This window comes from Propithecus coquereli, unplaced genomic scaffold, assembly GCF_000956105.1.
Source record: "Propithecus coquereli isolate 6110/MARCELLA unplaced genomic scaffold, Pcoq_1.0 Scaffold177, whole genome shotgun sequence".
Classification (NCBI taxonomy): domain Eukaryota; kingdom Metazoa; phylum Chordata; class Mammalia; order Primates; family Indriidae; genus Propithecus; species Propithecus coquereli.
This window is the reverse complement of record NW_012142412.1, coordinates 2,708,870-2,728,536: the sequence shown is the minus strand read 5'-3', so window position 1 is coordinate 2,728,536 and position 19,667 is coordinate 2,708,870. Positions and strand designations below refer to the sequence as shown.

The following is a 19,667-nucleotide window of genomic DNA, read 5'->3' as shown; positions in this document are numbered from 1 at the left end:
GCCTCTGGCTCCTTCCCCAACGCCAGCTGTCTGTCTTCAGGTAGCTCACGGTCACTCACTTCTCAGCGTCCGACACGCTGGGATGAACAAAGCCCTGCATGCCGGGAGAGGCCGACCCTGCAGCCCCCTCGCTACCCTTCCCTCTGAGTGCCGATGGCCGTTTTGTTTAATTGGTCCATCTGCCTGGGTCCCAGTGCAGAGTACGCAGCTGTGCCAGCCCCAAACTGCAAACTGTCTCCTCACCTGGCTTTTCCCACCTTCCTTCCAGGGCTCGACGCTGTTGATGACGATCTTACACCACTTTCTGGATTATCTTTACTTAGACCTTTTCAGCCACACTCCTGCCTCACCCCCACGGGAAATACCCTTTAGACAAAGAAACCTGCCCAGACTGGACTTGAATTTGGGCCACCCACCGGAAACCTGTGACGCTGGACGGAGACTGCTGCTACGGAGCATCCTCTCCGGGATGAGCGCACCTCTCCGTCTCCCAGACCTCTGGCTTGGCCCTGGAACGTGCTTAATTTTCTTCCCTTTGGAATTCTCAGTTTAGATCTCTACTAATTTCTTTCCCTTCTCATACTCCTTTCTAAATCCACCGCCACAGCTAGGGCTGTACTCCTGCTCACCAGTTCTGTCACTGCCTCCCAAATCATCGTCTACACCGCTGCCTCTCGAATCTGTCTAAAACTCAGGTCTAGAAACTCCCTCCCTCAAAAACTTTCAATTATTTGCCAAATCAAATCCCAGCTCCTTGGCCTGTATCATAGGGGACTCCTTCCTCTCTTTGCCAGGAGAGTTTCCAGACTTAATCCTAATCATTGCACCACCTTCTCTTCTAATCTCGTCAAATCAGACAACTCCCTGTAACTGGACCTTCTGCCACAGGCTCATCCACAAAAAGGCGAAACGGCCTCCTCATGTATGCACGGTATTTCCTTCGCCGATATAGCTGTTGTGTTTGTGATACAGAAACATCTACACTTCGAGTTGGGTTGAATCAAGTGAAATTACCATTTTTGCAGATCCAAGAATGGGTTAACAGTGACAATTTCACATGGTTGAACCTCACATTGCATAGCAATGGAACTGCATAATCTTCTCTTCGGATGGCTCATAAAAAGTGCGAAAAGTCCAATTTCTGCAGGCTCTTTCCTTTCTAAGGTTTGGAGAGCTTTCTAGTAATTCATCTGCAATATTTACTGGTTTTAATTCAAGTTACATTAAACATTGACTTGATGACTTAAAACAATGCTACACTCTGAACCCACTATGGGATTGGTGAGTGTTTCCTGGACAACGCAAGGCAGCCTTCATCCACTCCATATAGCTTCAATGATCTGTTAACGTTACTGACGCTTTCTCTTGTAATCTCTAGTTACACCTTCAAGGCAATCTAAAGTCACCACAAAAAATATCCCTCTAACAAGCAAATCTTTCAAATCTCTAGTTCAAAACTATCTTGGAAAATTCAAGTCAACTGTATTTTATCTTGAGCCTTTTGACTGGATACAGGTGTTTCATCAAATCAACAAATAAGTGCCAATGAATTTTGTATTCGACTATGATCCTTCCACAGCTTAGACAGGGAGTCCTGAGTTGTTAGAGCTGCTTTGCCAGCCACGTTTATTAATTAGTGTCTAACATTTCCACCTCTCTGCAAGTTGCAACCTCTCATAAAAAATGCATGATTTGATTGGTTTAGGAATGACAACTTCATTTACAGCAGACAATACCACACCTCACTCAGCATTCCTTTTCCATTCATTTATTTAACTACCTCCATGGCCTTTGGGATTTGTATTAACTAAGTGAATGAATGTAGATAACTAGGGTAATTTTCCTTTCTTAATCATGCTTAAGCAAAAATGATTACATCTCTATTTCATTTTTTTTTTTTTTAAACAAATGAGGCTGGCCAAAAAAGAAAAAATTCCCTACTAGAAATAAATGGCAAGTTTTGAAAAATGCCTTAAGGGCTATTTCATAGCACCCATGTTTAAAATGCAAATCCATTAAACAGCTGAGCAAGACATCAGATATTATTTTCAGCAGCTATATTTATTCATCTCATCTTCTACAGTGGTTGTGACTTTGGTTGATATTTCACCAAATGAAGATCTCTCCCCTAGTGCTGCTAATTCTTTATGAGTTTGAATTTAATTTCACCATCTCACTTTGATTTCTCCCTTCCACCCTAATGTGTGAGACCGTTTGCCAACTTCGGAAATTACTTGTAGAGCTTAGAGAAATTACGATGACAGTTCAGTTGTTCTATAAATACCCTTATCCTGAAGCTCAGTCTTCTAAAGATCAAATTCAAGGCTTGGGCTTTCAAATATCTGGCATATGACCAAATGTAAATGGCAAAGGTAAAGGTAGACGAAAGTATGTGAGACAATAATCTGGGAGAAATTTTATATTAAAGAATAAAGCAAGAACCCCATACTGACAACACTTGATCTGCAACAGCCAATCTACTTTCGTGCTTTCTTACTGCTCTGGATGTAGAGCACTCAATGAGGATTTGAGAAGCTTGGGCTCTTTATGTTTGCTTTGCGGTGCGAAGACGACCACGGTTAGAATCCTAAGGTCTGGGTTTGAATCTTTGCTTTGTCAGTTATGAGTACTTAATAGTCATAGTTGACCCATTTAAGCCTTGGTAAACTCATGTTTGAAGCAAAGATCACATCAAAAAACTCATTGCATGACCGTGAGGACCGAATCAGATCACGCACACGAAAGTACACAGTAAACTGAAATGTACTATATGGTTATAAACTCTCTTCATTCACGTAAGGTTTTTTTTTTTTTTTTTGAGACAGAGTCTCACTCTTTTGCCCAGGCTAGAGTGAGTGCCGTGGCGACAGCCTAGCTCACAGCAACCTCAAACTCCTGGGCTCAGGCGATCCTCTTGTCTCAGCCTCCCGAGTAGCTGGGACTACAGACATGTGCCACCATGCCCGGCTAATTTTTTCTATATATTTTTAGTTGTCCAATTAATTTCTTTCTATTTTTTAGTAGAGACGGGGTCTCGCTCTTGCTCAGGCTGGTTTCGAACTCCTGAGCTCAAACAATCCACCCGTCTCGGCCTCCCAGAGAGCTAGGATTACAGGCGTGAGCCACCGCGCCCGGCCTCACGTAAGGTTTTTAACTAGAGTAAAAATTGCTTTCTGACTCTGTACGTGTTCATGTCACACGCTGTGCTTCCAGTATGCAGTGCGGGGGTCTGTCTGCCTGACCGAGAGGGCTGCTCCAGGGAACGAAAGGACTGAGGCCCCCTTCCTGCCCCTCACCCTGCCCCGCCAGTTTGCAAAGAACTCTTGGATTTTTACGTTGCGACAGTGTCTATGAATAAAAGCTATCCTCAAGAGTTCGTTTATTCAGCAAACATTTACTGAGCGCCATCTCTGGCACGAGGCGTTCAGCTGGGCTCTGAGAATGTCCCTTTTCAAGGAACCTGGGGCAGAATGGGAGAGACTGAGATGTCAGCCATGGAGGGGAAGGAAGTGTAGCAGGTGGCAGGATAAATTCAAGCTCATGGCGGCCCAGTGGATTACAGTGGAGTGACTACTCACTTCCGCCCTCCCAGGACCGTGAGACAACGTGTGTGTGTGTCACAGGGCTGGGTACAGCATGAGTGAGAATGTTCTAGAAGCAGAAGGAAAAGGAAGGGGCACGGTTGGAGCTTGGGTGTCATCCTTGACACTCAGCAGTCACGTCTGTTTTCTCTGCCACAAGACACACGTCCCCACTCCCGTTGAGTGTGCCAAGGGTAACGTACGGCTCCACTACCCCCATCCTCTCCCCTTCCAGAAAGCATTTGGAAGACTAATGAGCACAGTTATTGCAGCGATGACCTTGCAAATCCCCTAATCCCTTCTGTGCTTTTATTAGCCATGATGACAATTGATAAGCCCAAGTGATCAAGAGGGAAGAACTCTGGAGATGCTGCTCAGACGGAATACGGGATTTCCTCACCAAGTGCAAGTGCAGGGTGGCAAGGTGAGGTCGAGCTGGTTTCTGGCTTTCTGCGTGGTTGGCAGACCCGTTCACGTGGACAGGTAACAGAGGACAGGACAGGTTTGTGGTGGCAAAGTAATGACTTCAGCACTGGAATTCCCTACGGACCATCTGGACGGATCTGCTTAATAACAGACATGGGGTATCTGGGTTTGGGGCTTAGCAGACAAGTCTGATTTCAAGGTAAATATCTGGCAGTTAGCAGCCTATGGAGGTAGTGGAAGCCATGAGAACAAATGACAGGGACCTGAGGAAACCACATGGTGAGGGAAGAAAGGGTGAAAACAGAACCTGGGGCACATCGACTTTTAGGGGGTCATACGTGCTCACATTCTCCACCTGCAATCCCCCCCAAAATATCAAAGTTCCTTTATACTGGAGAGCGTGTTGCTGATTTCTCTGCTGGGCGTGAGGAAGGCACCGAGAAGGCACATGGCCTAAGGTGTCCTTCTCTGTTCTCTCTTACTCTCAGCTCTGCTCCCGCCCAGCTTCCTCAGCGTTCTGAGCTGCAGGCCAGGCCCAACCTTCCCTTTCAGAAACCAGCACTGAGCCTGGCCAGCTGGTGTATTTATCCTTTCATTATTGAGAGTTTTACTAAGTTAATTTTCTTTCCCAGTAAAGCTTTTTAAAGTTACCACTGGAAATATTTAACATCTGTATCACAATAAAACTTGAAGAATGTATCATGCTTAGAAAAGAGGGTCAAGATAAAATGGCCGGGTGCAGTGGCTCACACCTGTAATCCTAGCACTCTGGGAGGCCAAGGTGGGAGGATCACTTGAGGTCAGGAGTTTGAGACCAGCCTGAGCAAGAGGGAGACCCTGTCTCTATTAAAAATAGAAGAAAGTAGCTGGCCAACTAAAAATAGAAACGAAAAATTATCCGGGCATGGTGGTGCATGCCTGTAGTCCCAGCTACTCAGGAGGCTGAGGCAGGAGGATCACCTGAGCCCGGGAGTTTGAGGTTGCTGTGAGCTAGGCGGATACCACGACACTCTAGCCCAGGTGACAGAGTGAGACTCTGTCTCAAATAAAAAAACAAAACAAAACAAAACCAATACAATGTCCCTTTGAATTACCTCCCGGAATAAAGGCTTTAATTCTTTTCTCTTTCCTTTGTCCACTCCCTTCCTACTCCCATCTCATTCCAATTAATTCCTTGATCCTGCCTTCTCTTCTCCATAGCTATGTGACCTTAGGCAAGTTGTTTAACCTTTCTGTGCTCTGAGAGAGTCATAATGCGCCTGCCTCCTAGAGCTGTTGTGAGGATCTGCCTTACATGAGCGCCCTGACACGCACGCAATCTGTTCTGCCATCTTCCTTTCCCCACTCACGGATGAGAGTAGCTATCTCCCAGGAAGCAAACTGCATAAAAGCAAAAACATGGGTATGTCCTTAAAATCAGCACAGCACACGTCTCCCTAGCCAACCTCACAGGCACATCTCGGGCGGAGCCCCAAAGGCGGGCGCGGGGACTGAAATACCTTCAGCACCGCTCCCGCCCTCCTTTCCATGCAGCCAGGAGATTGCACGGTTAGTCAGCGGGGCCGAGAGTCCAGAGCTCGTTTCCACTAACAGGCTGGTGTGTGACTGAGACCCCTTGATCCTGTGGCTGCACGAGTTACTCGCTCCTCATCTGTCTGTCCCCAAGACCAAGAGTGAGGGAGACTCAGAGGCACAGTTGCTGCCGACGAGAAAACGATGAAGCTTAGGATTCTCCAGAAATGCATCGTGAAGCAGCTGAAGCTGTATTTTAGCCCCCAATCTGTGAATTCAGCTCTAATCAGATACTGAAATATGGAAATGGGTAGAAGAATGTGAGGGTGAAAGATACCAGCCGTATACAAACTTTCCTCAAGGGCCAGTCCCTGGGTTGCGATGAGCAGGACACGCACGGCGTGCCTGTTTCTGTAACAGCCGCAGGAAGCCTGGTCATTTTCGTCTTCCACTCTACGTACCCCTTCCGGATGCCCTTTTCTGTTCAGGTCTGACCCCCTCGAGCAGGTGTTAGACCCCGAGTTTCCTTTCTTCTCTGGGCAGGGGCTCTCGCCTATCCTGCGCCACTTTGCTTTCTTTTCCATACGGATTTGCTCTTCGATTTCTGTTTTTTATTTGGTCAGCTAACCACAGCTCACTCTCTGGCGCTGGTCTGATGGGCAACAGCTGTTGATTTAGGCAAACACTGGCCAAAATAAGTCTCAGTCTTATGTGGCAACAAATGATTTTGTGCTTATAGACGACTACCCAGGATGTCTGCTGTACTTTAAGTGCTTAGGAATAACCCCGAACGTGAAAAACTTCTCCAGACCCACAAGAAGAAAGAATCGAAAACAAGAACTCACTCAAGGGGAAATTGCACACTGCTCAGGGCAGATGACATTCTTTTTAAGCCTCCCAAATTGCAAAAACAAACGCATAATATACAGTGTCCCTTATGCGGTATTATATTATACCTTGGCATTCATGTGGTGGTTAAATTCTCTTTGTCGGCAAAGTCTCTCAAGCTGTGGATATCAAGAGAAACGGTAATAAATGCTCTGCTTTCCTGGGAAGGAATTCCAAGTCCCTGAAGGATGAAACAGCAGGGACTCCACAGTCCTGTGGTTTCTGCAAGGTGGAAATGAGCTGCCCAGTTTCACAGATCAACTCTTCATGGCAGAAAACTGCTCCTTGTGCTTTAGAATTAGCTAATCCTGGCCAGTCAAACTGTGCTTAAAAATAGCACCATTTCCAGTCATCCCCTTACACTTGGAGACATGTTAATTCTATGTAAGGCCCGTTCAGAGATTTCCCAGCAGGCTTCTCAGTATGGTTGGGCGGCGAAAATCCAGTTGCCCATTCAAGGACGCTGGAAAACACAGGACGTCCTCGTGTCTGCAATTACTTCTTGACCTCCCATCCTGCGTGGTCAGGTTACCCCACCTTCAGAACGTCTCAAAGGAGTCAGGGAAGGTGGTGGCCTCTTAGCCACAGAGGATCTCTCTCTGGTACTCAGATGAGGGGCACACCCACGCGGGGCCTGCACCCACACTCAGCTGCCTCACAGCGGGCGGCATGGGTGAGGCCTGGCTCAGTACAGCGCTGCTCTAACTCGACTGTGCACACCTATCATCCAGGATTCAGCTTTTCTCAATGTTGACGTCATGGCTGCTGGTCCACTGACCACACTTTGAGCAGCAAGACTACGCTGTGCTTGTGGGAAGAGAAGCAGCAGGTCGGAGTGTGTCTCCATACATTTGGATGGCTAATTCTCTTACGAGTGGTTCTCAAACTTGCCTGAACCATTTGGCATCATTTGGGGAGCTCTGAAAACACTGATGCTGGGCTCTCATCCCAGGGGATTCTTCTTTGCCTGTGCAGTGGCCGGGCATCTGTAGTTTTGAAAGCTCCGCTGTGCAGCCCAAGTTGCAAATCCCTGCCCTAGTTTTAGACACAAATGGCCTTAAGTATTAGGGACCACTTCATCAATTCCTTATAAATTCATCTACCCCATATGTCATTTTAGGTGAATGGCCAGGAAGATTATTGTCACCTCTCTGGGTCTTTCTCAGAGAATGAAAATGGGAAAAGGAAACACCAAGTTCAACAGCCTCACGTCACAGAGTGTAATGCTACGGACAGGTGACTCGGGCTCTGAATTTCAGATTCTTTAAAATGACGTATTTGGCATCATCTCGTAGAGAAACTGGAAGGCCTGGTTTCCTAGAAGAGCAACTGGCTCAGGGTTAGGAGGAATGATCTGTTGTCCTCCCTCCATCACTCACTGGCATGTGACCTTTGGCACGTCACCTGTCACCTGGCCTTTCTGGGCTTTAGTTTTCTCATTTATCAGGTGAGGAGCTTGGACACCACGGCCCCGTCGCCTGATCTATGATCTGGTCTGGCCTACTTCCCTACACGTCCTTTCTTCCTCTGTGGATCCACGTAACATTCAAACAAGAGCCTACTGAAATTAGCTACAGGATTTCCTGGGCTTTTGACTCTTTTTATTTTCCTTACTGATGACATTTTGTTTTTGTTAATCACCTACAGAGGGTTTTGTATCTGGCAACTTTGACTGAGGAGGGATTTAGGTAACTCAGTGATTGATATTCTCTAATAAATGATAGAATGGTGTTTGTGAGGTTTTCTGAGTTGTGATTATAGTTAGTGCCTCTATGAGCTGCAGAAGGAATCTAAGATAGAACTCATTACGATCTAGGCTAAACCTCCTGCACCTACTTACACGACAGCTTACAAATATTAGTAAATCATTCATCAGATATTAGCAATGAATTAGGAAGACAGGATGAGGTTAGCCTGAATTAACCGACAGTGGTTTTTTTATATCATACTCGTATCTAGTGGGAATAGGTAAATTACTAGCGATAAAGGATATTTATCGATTTATCATTAGAGAAATTTTCTCTAATAGGTGTAGCCACTTTAAGTCTCTTGAACTTACAACAACAGAGTTCCAGTTCAAAGACAACCAGAATAGGAAAACAAATGACTGTTTTATTGTTTAGTATTTTATTATTTATATGAGATCAAGTATATATAGAGCTCATGGTACAGTTCCCTGGACATAGTAAACACTCAATAAATGTTAACTATTACTATTACTTTTATTACTTAAACAATTATTTGTTTAAAATTAAATTCTGGAAGCCACTGAAATACAGCAATCATGTAGACCAATCGTTTATAGAACATCTGCTAGAAATATACCTATTCTGAAGTTCTGTAACTACTGTTCTGACTTTATATCTAGCACATTATATGCGATGACAGCAATTAATTTTCTATTTCCTAATTCTTACGACTTGTGGATAAAACTTTTACTGTACATTGGTTCAAAATATCTAGCAGTTTCCTGGTATACATTTAAATATATGCTCTTCCGAGGAAACCACGATATTGTATACCTGCTGGCAAGTACATAAAGTGCTGAATTCCACAGGTTAAAATACACCCTGTGACCCACAGTCACTCAGTTAGGTTTCCAAGAGTGGAGGTGACTTTCCAGGGAACCTGCCCTGCTCTCACACGGTTGGTCCTGTCCCTGATGTGTGACAGTGTTGCAGAAACTGTCAGCCTAGAGATCGCTGAGAACTTCCCGGTCCAACCCCAGGCCCGCAGCCGCCACCAGGAGCACCAGCTGTGACTCTCCCAACTGAGAGGCAGAGATAACCTGAGCCTCTGACATACACCCTGAGCCTCCGAAATACACCTGCCATTTAAATCCACGCAAGAGCAGAAACCACAACGCGATGACCAGAGAGAAGTAGCCACACAACCCGCCCTTATCATCCTGGCCGGCGCTTCGGCCTTCACTAACTGGCCTCTTCCTGGGCTGCTGGGACGGAGGAGAGCAGCAGGGGGGGCAGGGAGAGGGACAGCACTTAGGGCACAGCACCCTGCTGACCCTGTGACCAAGACAACAGCAGTTGCTGTCTCATGCGGCTAGGGAGGGGACTCTGTTCACCCAGCCACACCGGCTGCGGTGTCGTCTGCTGCCTGGTTCTCTTCCTCAGCACCCTCCTTTGCAGTAGAGCCTGGTTCCTGCTTGGATTCTGTCTTCCTCATCAGTAAAGTAAAAGGAAGAACCAGCTGCTTTCTAAAGGCCTCCAGGTGTTTTCAGGGCAGCAGGGTATGGGGACAGCAGGTGCCTCGAGACTTCTGGCTGTTTCCCAACTTCAGCTCTGTGCCCTGTTGTAGTAACAGCATTCTGCCTACCCTCCTAGGGGGAGCCCAGTGCCCACCCTGCCCTTCCTCCCTGGAGCAGGGAAGCAGAGAGATGGGGACAGTGGGTGGAGACAGGGCATTAGAATGCAGATGGGGGACTGGGACCAAAAGCCTGTGGATGCCGATAAAGAAAAGCACCCTAATAACGTGAATGTCAATGAGATGCTGTTGGTAAAGCTGCACTCCTCTGAAGAGGGATGTGCATTTATAATCGTTTTTACAAAGCAGTTCCTCTTACAGTAATGACTGTCTTTGATCTACGGCTTCCTCTTAGAGAGCTCTGTGTGAGCAACCTCATACCCAAGTTTCCAGCCAACACCTTGTCTCGCTCGCTGAATGTTCTTTATGACTTGTGCCTGCACAACCGCGCAGTTTCACATCTCGGGCAGAGTTGCAGCCATGTGTCCCCAGTGCTCCTGCTGTGGCAGCACTGACTCGTGTGTGTCTGTGCATGTGCTCACGCGTGTGTGCTGTCTGCCCAGCTGACTTCCAGGTCTGCAGCGCTGCCCCTGGGTGCCATCCCATGCAGCTGGAACTGGCACGGGCCTGCTGTTCTGCACCCACTGGTGAGCTGCAGGAGTAAGAGGGGCTGGGGATTCAGATTTATTTCATGACAGCTCCAAAGGGAGCAAACACAGTCCTCTGAGACCCTGTACCTGCCGGCTGGAGCCGGGACTGGCAAGCCTGCGCCCAGGGCAAGGCAGAGGGGAGAGCCCCTCGGCTTCTGAGTCCAGACACGTGGGTTTGAACCCAACTGCCTGTAAACTCACAGTTAGCAGCTGTGTAATGCCGGACAAGTTACTCATTTTCTTTGAGTTTCAACTCCCTCGTCAGTAAAATGGAGCTATACAACATGTGCCTTGCGGAGTTGTGAAAATTCAGATACAGTCACAGAGCTCCACAGGGGCAGTCAATAATGGGACAGCCTATACCTCTGCAATCACAATTTTTACAGTTGAGCTGTCCTGGCCTCCAGAGTCACGCTCCTTACTCCCTAAAACCGGGAAACGCTACGCCTACACCCACCCGACGAGGCCAACCTGCCAGGGAGTCTTAGGAACCACGACTCTGGTTCAGTCACTGCTTTGCTCTGGGAGGTCAGAGAAGTTAATTTAATCTCTCAAACCTCCGCGTCCTCGGTGTAACAAGGTGAACGCTACCAATACATCACCTGAAATATTTTTAGAAGGGATAACAAATAAACAAGCCTGTAAAGCCATTTACAAACACAGACAACTCACTTATCCATGTTACCTGGGGACAGGAATTAAACAGATAAAAGAAATCCACCAATAATCCTGAAACCTCATCAGGCTAAACACCCTTTCTTGTCAAACCCAGGCTGCAAGCGAGGAATGCAACTGACTTGGCAGAGTCCATTCCCTTCCCTTTCCTGTCTCTGTTCCCTGCTGGAAACATCATCGGTGCTAAGCTCCCTTTGGTGCTCGACCAGAGGGGAGAGCAAAGCAGACGCCCAGAGAATCTCAGAGCGGACGGTCAAGCTTGAACGATCCAGATGTCTACGCAAAGTGCTCTAAAATCACTAACCAATAACTGAAGCAAGTCAGGTCACGCATACCTAGATTTTTTTTAACTAGGATACGACTATAGACAATACATGGACAGTGAAGAACAGTTCTGCAAGACTGGAAGAATCATTTAGTCCACCCCCTCCTTTTGCAGATACAGAAAGAAAGGAATTTCAAGGGTTTTTAAGCGCTGGAGGAGGGGATGGCAGCACCAACGTGTGTTTTCAGTGCTGATGGGACGTAATGACAGTCAGGAACAATAAGGAGCATAAAAGAGAACATTTGTCATAGTGTCTGCAGTTCATAGTTCTGCAGTCTCCTGCATGTACTGTTGACTGTTTATCCTTTCATCTCGGTGGCTTGTGGGCAATGAGAGCTGTGACGATATGGTCCTGAAATACTGCTCTACTATCAAAACAACTTTAATAGTTTGGGCCATAATACTAATGAGACTTCCCGAGCACCTGTGTCCTACGACAGTCTACGGCTCAAACGAGCAGAGGGAGGAGGGAGGCTTCTTGTCCCTCCCCTCCCCTGCACTAATGGGACCAGACCTGGCTGAGCTGAGCAGCTCTAAGTTTCCCTCTGATGTTGGCCTTGGTTCCCCCAGTTCAGCCAGGCTCTATTTCTTGGAAGGGAAGAACCCTGGCGCTCCCAGGAGAACCCTCTCCACACGTACCCATGTCACATGCTTTGTTCATGGCCTAAAGCTTGAGGCTACGGGCTGGTCAGCCTGGTTCACCTGGGCATCGTCTCCTGAGCTGTGCCCGGCTCCCATGGGAAAGATTCAAGCTCTGTCCAGCATGATACATGTCTAGGTGATGAATTCTCTAACAGAATTTGGACAATCACCTAGCTTTTTTCCAAACCTTTCCCCTTTTCAACTATCATAACTCCTTGCTCTGCAATTCCACCTGGACCTTTTAATCAAATTCATGGGTTCTGCCCCCAAATCTTCTTTAGAAATCTTACCAACCTTTTGGGAATTGACGTTCATATAAGTGAACTTAATATTCCCAATGTAATCTTGTACTATTGCAGAGAAACGATTTTCTCCAGACTCTACCACCTCTCTTTGCCATGAACCATTCTGCCACACGCTCATGTGGTAAAATGAGACACCAATAGCCCTCAAACAACGACACGGAGCACTTTTGCAGACCTGATCAGGCACCAGTGCTGGGGCTTTTACACACATTCCCTCATTAGCCCTCCCAAAGTCCTATTAACTAGGCATGTAGTCGGGACTATGCTCTTTGCAAAACAAAGCAGTAATGCCTCCCACTAAGTTCTAGGGCCAAAAAATGGCGCAGCTGCTCCCTGTTGTACCTTGTGCTGGCATTTCCAACTTTTCCCCACCGAAGAGTCTTGATTAATTTTCTCCCAGACTTCCTTGTATGGAGCGGGCCATGTTTTAAAAGTAACTAGTTTTTCCTTTTAGTTAATCAAAGCCATGCATCAATAACTGCCGATCAAAGGTATCGAACTGATGGATTGCCAGCCCCAAACAAAACCATCCGCTCTTCAGGTGGCATGCATAATTTCATGGTGGGTGAAACAGACAATTTTCAGTGGCCTCTTGTGAAGTATTAAAATATACTTTGCCAGATCCCTGGGCCTATGTCTGTAGACTGGGGCCCACTGGGCCAAGGGGTTCCTTTTATCCTTCAACTTTCCCTCTTGGGTTAAAGTGGTGAGCTGGGAGCAATCCTGCCCCACCTGGCCGAGCAACCCCTGGGCGGGGTCCACACCTTGACCTTGTCCCTTCACACAGGCCTGGCTCTTAGGGGGAAGGGGCTTCTACACACACCCCTGTCCCCAGGGGACTCCTCTGGAACCACACCTTGGCACTCTCTATCATACTCCTTAAAAAAGGCATCTTAAAGACAGACAAAATCCTTACTTTTGGTTTAGCTTCCACTTCCATGGGCTTTAAGCATTATATGAACACAACACAGAGAGCAGGGGAAGGTTTCTCTTAGGCAGTCCCATGAGGCCAAATATTTCAACCCAGGCCAAATTCTGCACACGTAAACATCTGAAGAATGCACACCAAATGCATGTCCTGATTGATACATTCCACAGCAAACACATTGTACATGTTGGGTTGCTACCCAAGAGCAGTTCACACCTACAGAACCGATCTGGGAGGAACAATGCCTCATCAGGCATATCTGGTCAGGACTGAAAAAGCTTCCCGGGCAGTCTCCGGCTCAGGCGGCTCCTACAGTAAGCAGGCGAAGGCAGGGATCGTCATGAACAGCAGCTCTCAAGCACCCTCTCACGCACCATGAATCAGCCACGAGCCGGATTCAGAGCCCAAACAAAGGATTATAATTATACTCAGGAACTGAGACAGTTGATGAAGCCTAAAATAAGAAAGTGGACTACAAAGTCATTAAGAGTATGTCGTCAGGCCAAACAGAAAATGGGACTTTGTTATATATTCATGCATTTATTTGGACTGCTACCCGTTTGTGCATGTGCGAGAGTGTATATAGACATATACGTGAATAGATCTGTGTCTATGAAACAAATTATATCACTGAACACACATACATGTAACAAAATGTACATGCATCCTATATTTTGGAATATTTGGAGTATTTGTGGGCAGAATTATCTTTAAAAAAAAAACTTGACTCCCTTGGAAATATGTTATAAAACTAACCTATTTAGCCATTAAATATCCAATAGCTATTTATTCAACATTTACCATGTACAAGCACGGTGGCAGGCTTTGTTTGTTGGTGATTCACTTACAAAGGGCATGGCTGCTGCTACCGTATTCCCTAGTATCTACAACAGTGCCTGGCAAACAATAAAAACTCAGTATTTGGTGAATGAATGAATGAATGCTCTGTGTGTTCCACATGATACAAGACTGTGAGCACTCAAACCTGTTCATACAGATGTTTTGGCTGTGTGTCCCTAACAATTTTAAATAAAAGGCATCTGAGAAAAAAACTTCACCAAACTTAGCCCAGTTCGGCTTCCATCCAGATGGGATGGTTTGGGGGAGACATTTCTGTGATACGAGCAGATGGGGGTCTGAGCGATTTTATGACAAAAAAATAATGATGATGATGATGATTAAAATAATAATAATCATGGCCCTTAGAACAAAGGCCTTAAGCACAGAATAATTAGGAGAGGTGGCTCAAAGAAAATGAGTACCTCAAAATACATTAAAATAGGCAAACTGAATTTGGCCTCGGCGAGAGTCAAGTGGTTCTGTGGAAAAGAACGACAGGCCCCAGCATTCCGCTGTTCGAGAACACTTCTATGGAGAGCCGAGTTAAAGCCTGCCTGGGAGGAAAGTGCCTATCCACACAGGTAAATTGCTTCTGCCAGGGCAAGCCAGGAAGGGGCCCATTCACTCCGTGTGGGTGAACACGCTTGTCCCACGAGGCCATTTACTTACAGCCTCTTCCTACCGGATCAGGCCCATTTGTTTTTATATCTCAACAGTACGCACAGGCCTTGCTCGCACTGCGTGTGCGATTATAAAACACCTTTCAGTCTGCCGCTGCTAAACTGAGTGCTCTAAACAAATGTTCTCTGAGGGCAGTAACTCCTTAATATAAACTGCATTTAATAAAACTGGTAGCGATTCTAAAAAGAAAAGGGGAGAGGCATATTCAGAGAGAATGTCTGGAAGAAATTTGCAATTAATATTTTACAAGACATTTAGATTCCATAGATTCCTCCTCCTTGCTGCTAAAATTTAAGAGCTTTTTCAAAACTGTATTCCTCTCTGTTATTACATCCTTAATTAAATTAATTTATACAGTGAACGCTCTAATGAGACTGCTGCAGATTTTCAATCAAAAAGCCTCATTGCCAGAGACAATGTGTGTTAAGACCTTGAGAAAAGAATGCCACGTGGCACCGTGCTGACACTGGCACGGGGATATTTGGCCCTTACATTTGATTATTGAAAAGATCTCAGTACTTTCTCTGTGCCTCAATAATGGTCTTTGTTTTACTTTATTTTTTAATTGAGCTAAATTAGGTCAAAGAAAACAAAACAAATCTCGCAAGTTGCCTTTACAAGGATTCTTCTCTGGGAAACACAATGGCAGACAAGGACGTTTCTACTGAATCTTACTACCAGTTGGGTTGCGCCTACCTGAAACCCTAAACAAAGGAGGCTATCTCTAAGCCCAAGCTCATACGTCATCAGAGTGGAGGCAACCGAAATTTGTCCAAGAACACAAGTGGCCCAGCAGCAGAAGAGCTGGTCTAATCGTGCTGCACCAAACCCAGTGACTCAGGCTGTGCAGACACAGCCGGTATAATCTGCAGGCTGTGAAGGCACTACTCATTAGGGATCTCAAGGGTGGGTGGGGGTGTGTGTGTGTGTGTGTAACTGGTATTCTGTCAGAAGCAGAAAAGCACTAAAGCACAACCACATAAATATTAATTACCTGTCTACTGTCCATCCTCCCCACTAGGATCAGCTAGAGGCCCGTCGGAATTGACCTCCGCTATTTCCTGCGAATACCAGGCTTAGTGCCAGGCACACTGTAGGCACTCAATAAATTATCACTTGGGATTCAGAGATCTCCTGAAATGTCAGTAATTAGTAAGGGGCTATCCCTAAGATTTGATCTGTTGCTTAAGCGTTAAGCAATCACTTCTAGAGCAGAGCATCATCCAACCAAGGGAAGGACACCCAACAACCCCTCCCTTCCTTGCTCTGGGTGTTGAGATGTCGAATCTGCTCCCTTCATTTCCACTATTTTATTTCTAGGACTGATGTTGAGCATCTTAGAGGATTTAAGACACGGTGTCTTTCTTGGTCACACAGGAAGAGGCAGGCTTCGGAAACGTGGCCTCACTTACGCTGAGGACACATCTGATCAGGGCTCAGGAAGGCCCTGATCCTTCACCTCGATCCCAGTGCCCTACCCGCCACGTAAAGGGTCTCTCGACTCCACACGTGACAGGAGAAGGAGGGTGCCCTCAATCGAAATCTAAGAGAAGACACAGCGACTGAATAGCCAGTCCTATCAGCTTGTTTCTGCCTCTCAACAAACCAAGTTCTTTGTTTCCCTCAAGAAAGGAAGCGGTGTAGAAGGGCAAAAGCAAACCCCTACACGTTACTGGGCTGCAGGAGAAAAGTTCCTTATGAAACAAAAACATCAACTGCTGAAGAAAACTGCATAGAAAAAAAACCCCAGCATTATTTGATCTTGTTTAAAATTGAAAGTTTTGGACACTTTAGAAAAAAGGCAGCAAGTGACTTTTTAATGGATTTTATCCACAGGAAAATGATTACAACCAGAAAAGCTTTAAAGTGTCAGCTGGTGATGCATTTTTTCTTTATCCCTTTTATTTCTATTCCTAAAGAAATTGAAGGCATATGGCAAAGTGCATCATTAATTTCTTATTAATTTCATAATATGAAGGCAACCAGTTAAAATGGTCATGTACAACTTTAAATTACCGAACTCACTTGGTATTTAATGAGAGATTTAGCACAGCAGGGTTTCTGTTAAATTAAGTTGTGCCTTCACATCACAGTGGGAAAACAGGTGTATATTGGTTTAGAATTATGGAAATGTTGACTAATTCCAAGGCTTGTAATCAAACAGCAAGGTATCCTGTAATATTTTTTTTTTCCAAGAATATGCATTAATCTTTTTATGTCTAGTCCCATTTCTTCCTGTCTACAAAAGGCACAAAGCTGCAAGCAACCACTCTCATATTTTCCCTATAGCCGTCAAGGGTGATATTTATCTGATAAAGCTGTACACAGATGCAGGATATGGAACTCTGTCCTCATTTACCATATTTGAAATGGCAAAGGTGGCAAGTGTGTAGAGCATAAAGGCTATTAGCCTTACAAATAAGATCTGACTTTTCAGATTTTCATTTAACTTGCCTCAAGTAATTGGGCATAGGAATGTGAACTAGATAAAAAGAAAACCAAAAATAATCAACCAACCATCTTTTCCAACTTCCACATGACTGTCCTTAACAACAGGTCTCTAAAATCACCATCCCTGGATTCCACATGCAGAAGTTTTTGGAAGACAAGAAAGAAAACATGCAACTTTTTTAAAGAAAAACTACAAAATGTGCAAATTGTTAGCTAAGAAAAGAGTCAGAGGCAGATATCCCCAACCCAAGCATACTCATCAGTCACTTCTATGCATTTCAACATGCCCTCTTCGTCGTATTCACTCTGGGTTTCTTAAGAGCATCTTCACGTGTCAAGATCACACTAGAGCTGTGTAAACCAACCAAGTTTTGCATTCACTTAAAATATGATGTCACTGCCATCAAACTCTCTACTATACCTTAAATGCTAAATAACAATTCATCATCTCAAGTAATTTTTTAAAACACATGTAGAAGGGATTTTGTGTGCTAATTACAGTAAAGTGTTTCTTTTTAAGAGAGGGAATACAAAGTGGTCTTTGGGTGTGTTTAGGAGGCTGGGAAATAAGTATTTTCTTCTATTGTTGGCCGAACCAGTAAATATTTGCCTTGGTTCTTTCATTCCATAATGGGACTTAACATTGCAATCTCTTAGAATTTTCATTGGAAAAATTCCATTTACATGGAGAATGAAGCTGAAATACTACTACTTTCTTTTTCTTTTAAAAGTCACTGAGCCTTAATAAAGGCAGGCTTATTAAGAACCACCTTAGTGGTTTCAGGGAGAAGTAGTTAAATTGGGAAGGAGCATTCTGATACCACACACTTGGTTTTTTGAACCTTCTATTCGTTGATTTCCTCGTGTGAAAAAGGGAAAACCAAAGTGGTGCGATGTAAGACCAAGGCTCATAACCTATTACTTTTGGGCGATTAAGAAGCTAACATTTTGAAAACCTTTTGTTGAGCATCTTGCCACTACAAATTTACAAAACTTTCTTCAATGGATCTGAGGTGAATCACATAAATGCTCTCTCTTCCGTGGCTACCGGGGGCCACAGTGCTCCCACGTGACTATGTTAGTGCGTACACACACAGGTGTCGGTGCACGTGCTCAGAGATGGATAAATGACACCATACTAGAATCACACCCTGAAAACATCAAGGACGTTACGTTATCTTTCTTTTATTCTTATCAAACCAGGTTTCAAGAAAATCATCATCACTACAGTGATTATCACAGATTCTTCATTATAACCGATGTGTGTCATTACTATGTTGAATGAACTCATCGTGGATATTTGGGTCAGTAGGGAAAATACTCAAACAACACAGGGAAATGGATCCTAGCATGAAATACATAAAAGAGCCACAAAACCCTTTAGATGTAATGTATTCTGATGAAGCTGTTACATGCAACGTCAGTTCATTTCTAGAGAATTATCCTAATCATCAAACATTACCAGGAAGGAAATGGAAAAAAAAAAAAAAAAAACAACTGTAAGCATTATATTTTCTGTTCTGTATCAACATGAAGCCACAAATTGGGCATTAAAACATTGACTTTGTTAACCACCACTGACTGTTTAGAAACCATTTGGAGGCTTAATATTATGGCTGTACAGGGTACATTTTGTCCTTTCAAAAGAAAATCTAAAGACGAAATTTGAAAAGGGGCTCCTGGGGAGTAAAAAGCTTTTCCTTTTCCATTTGCTTCTCTTGTGTGTTGGGTTTTTTTTTTTTCCCCCTTTTTAAAATCTTAGCCCACCCAATACTCTTTGGCAGCCGCTGCTGCCCAGTGGGGTCACTCTGATTTTCTAACCAGGGGACATGCTATTTGAGAGCTCTTCCCGTCAGCGTGAATGCCAGGGCTCCTCTGTGGGCCGGCCAGCTGGCTTGGCTGCCGCAGGGAACAGAGGGTCAACACACACTCCTCAAAAGACCAAAGTCATTTTTGGCACTAAGAGCCCATAACTAGAACCTTCAGTTAAAAGGACCATTTTCAAGCAATAAAGTGATTCTGGTACAAAAGTAAACCGACTCACCCCAGGTAAAGTTTTAATATTGTGCAGGGCATTCTGGGCCTCAAGTGCAGCTTTTCTTGTATAAAATGTTACGAAACAACAACCTACAGAGAGAAATGAAAAGGTTTTAGAAATTTCTGTGAATGCTTTGCTTAGATATAATGGAGACTGTGGCGAACAAACAATCTACTTAAAAGGATGCACGATTTAAAAATAATAAAGCGTATGAGAACAGCAATAACATCTCAAGCATTTACCCGGTGCCTTTTCACCCTAAATCATACTTATTAGCTTTGCCCACGTTGGCGTCAGTGCGTAACTCTGTGCATCAGCTCTGTGGAATACAGCTATTCAGGAGCGAGGGTGGGAGGTGGCGCGGGGGGGGGTAGGTGAGGTGTTAATGGGATTTGTGGGTAGCAACTACATAAAGTATTTAATCACAGTAACAACAGCATGAGCTTACAGCAATTATAATTTTC

At 44.9% G+C, this 19,667-nt stretch overlaps 1 protein-coding gene across 1 annotated transcript in view; it reads right to left on the bottom strand.

The window, feature by feature from the left end:
- The window catches only part of CELF2 (CUGBP, Elav-like family member 2), a 156,986-nt gene that overhangs the window by 89,351 nt on the left and 47,968 nt on the right, over window positions 1-19,667 (bottom strand). The window contains exon 2 of the mRNA XM_012642188.1: window positions 19,210-19,292. Coding sequence (XP_012497642.1) covers window positions 19,210-19,292 — 83 coding nt within the window. The remainder of the gene's footprint in view (window positions 1-19,209; window positions 19,293-19,667) is intronic.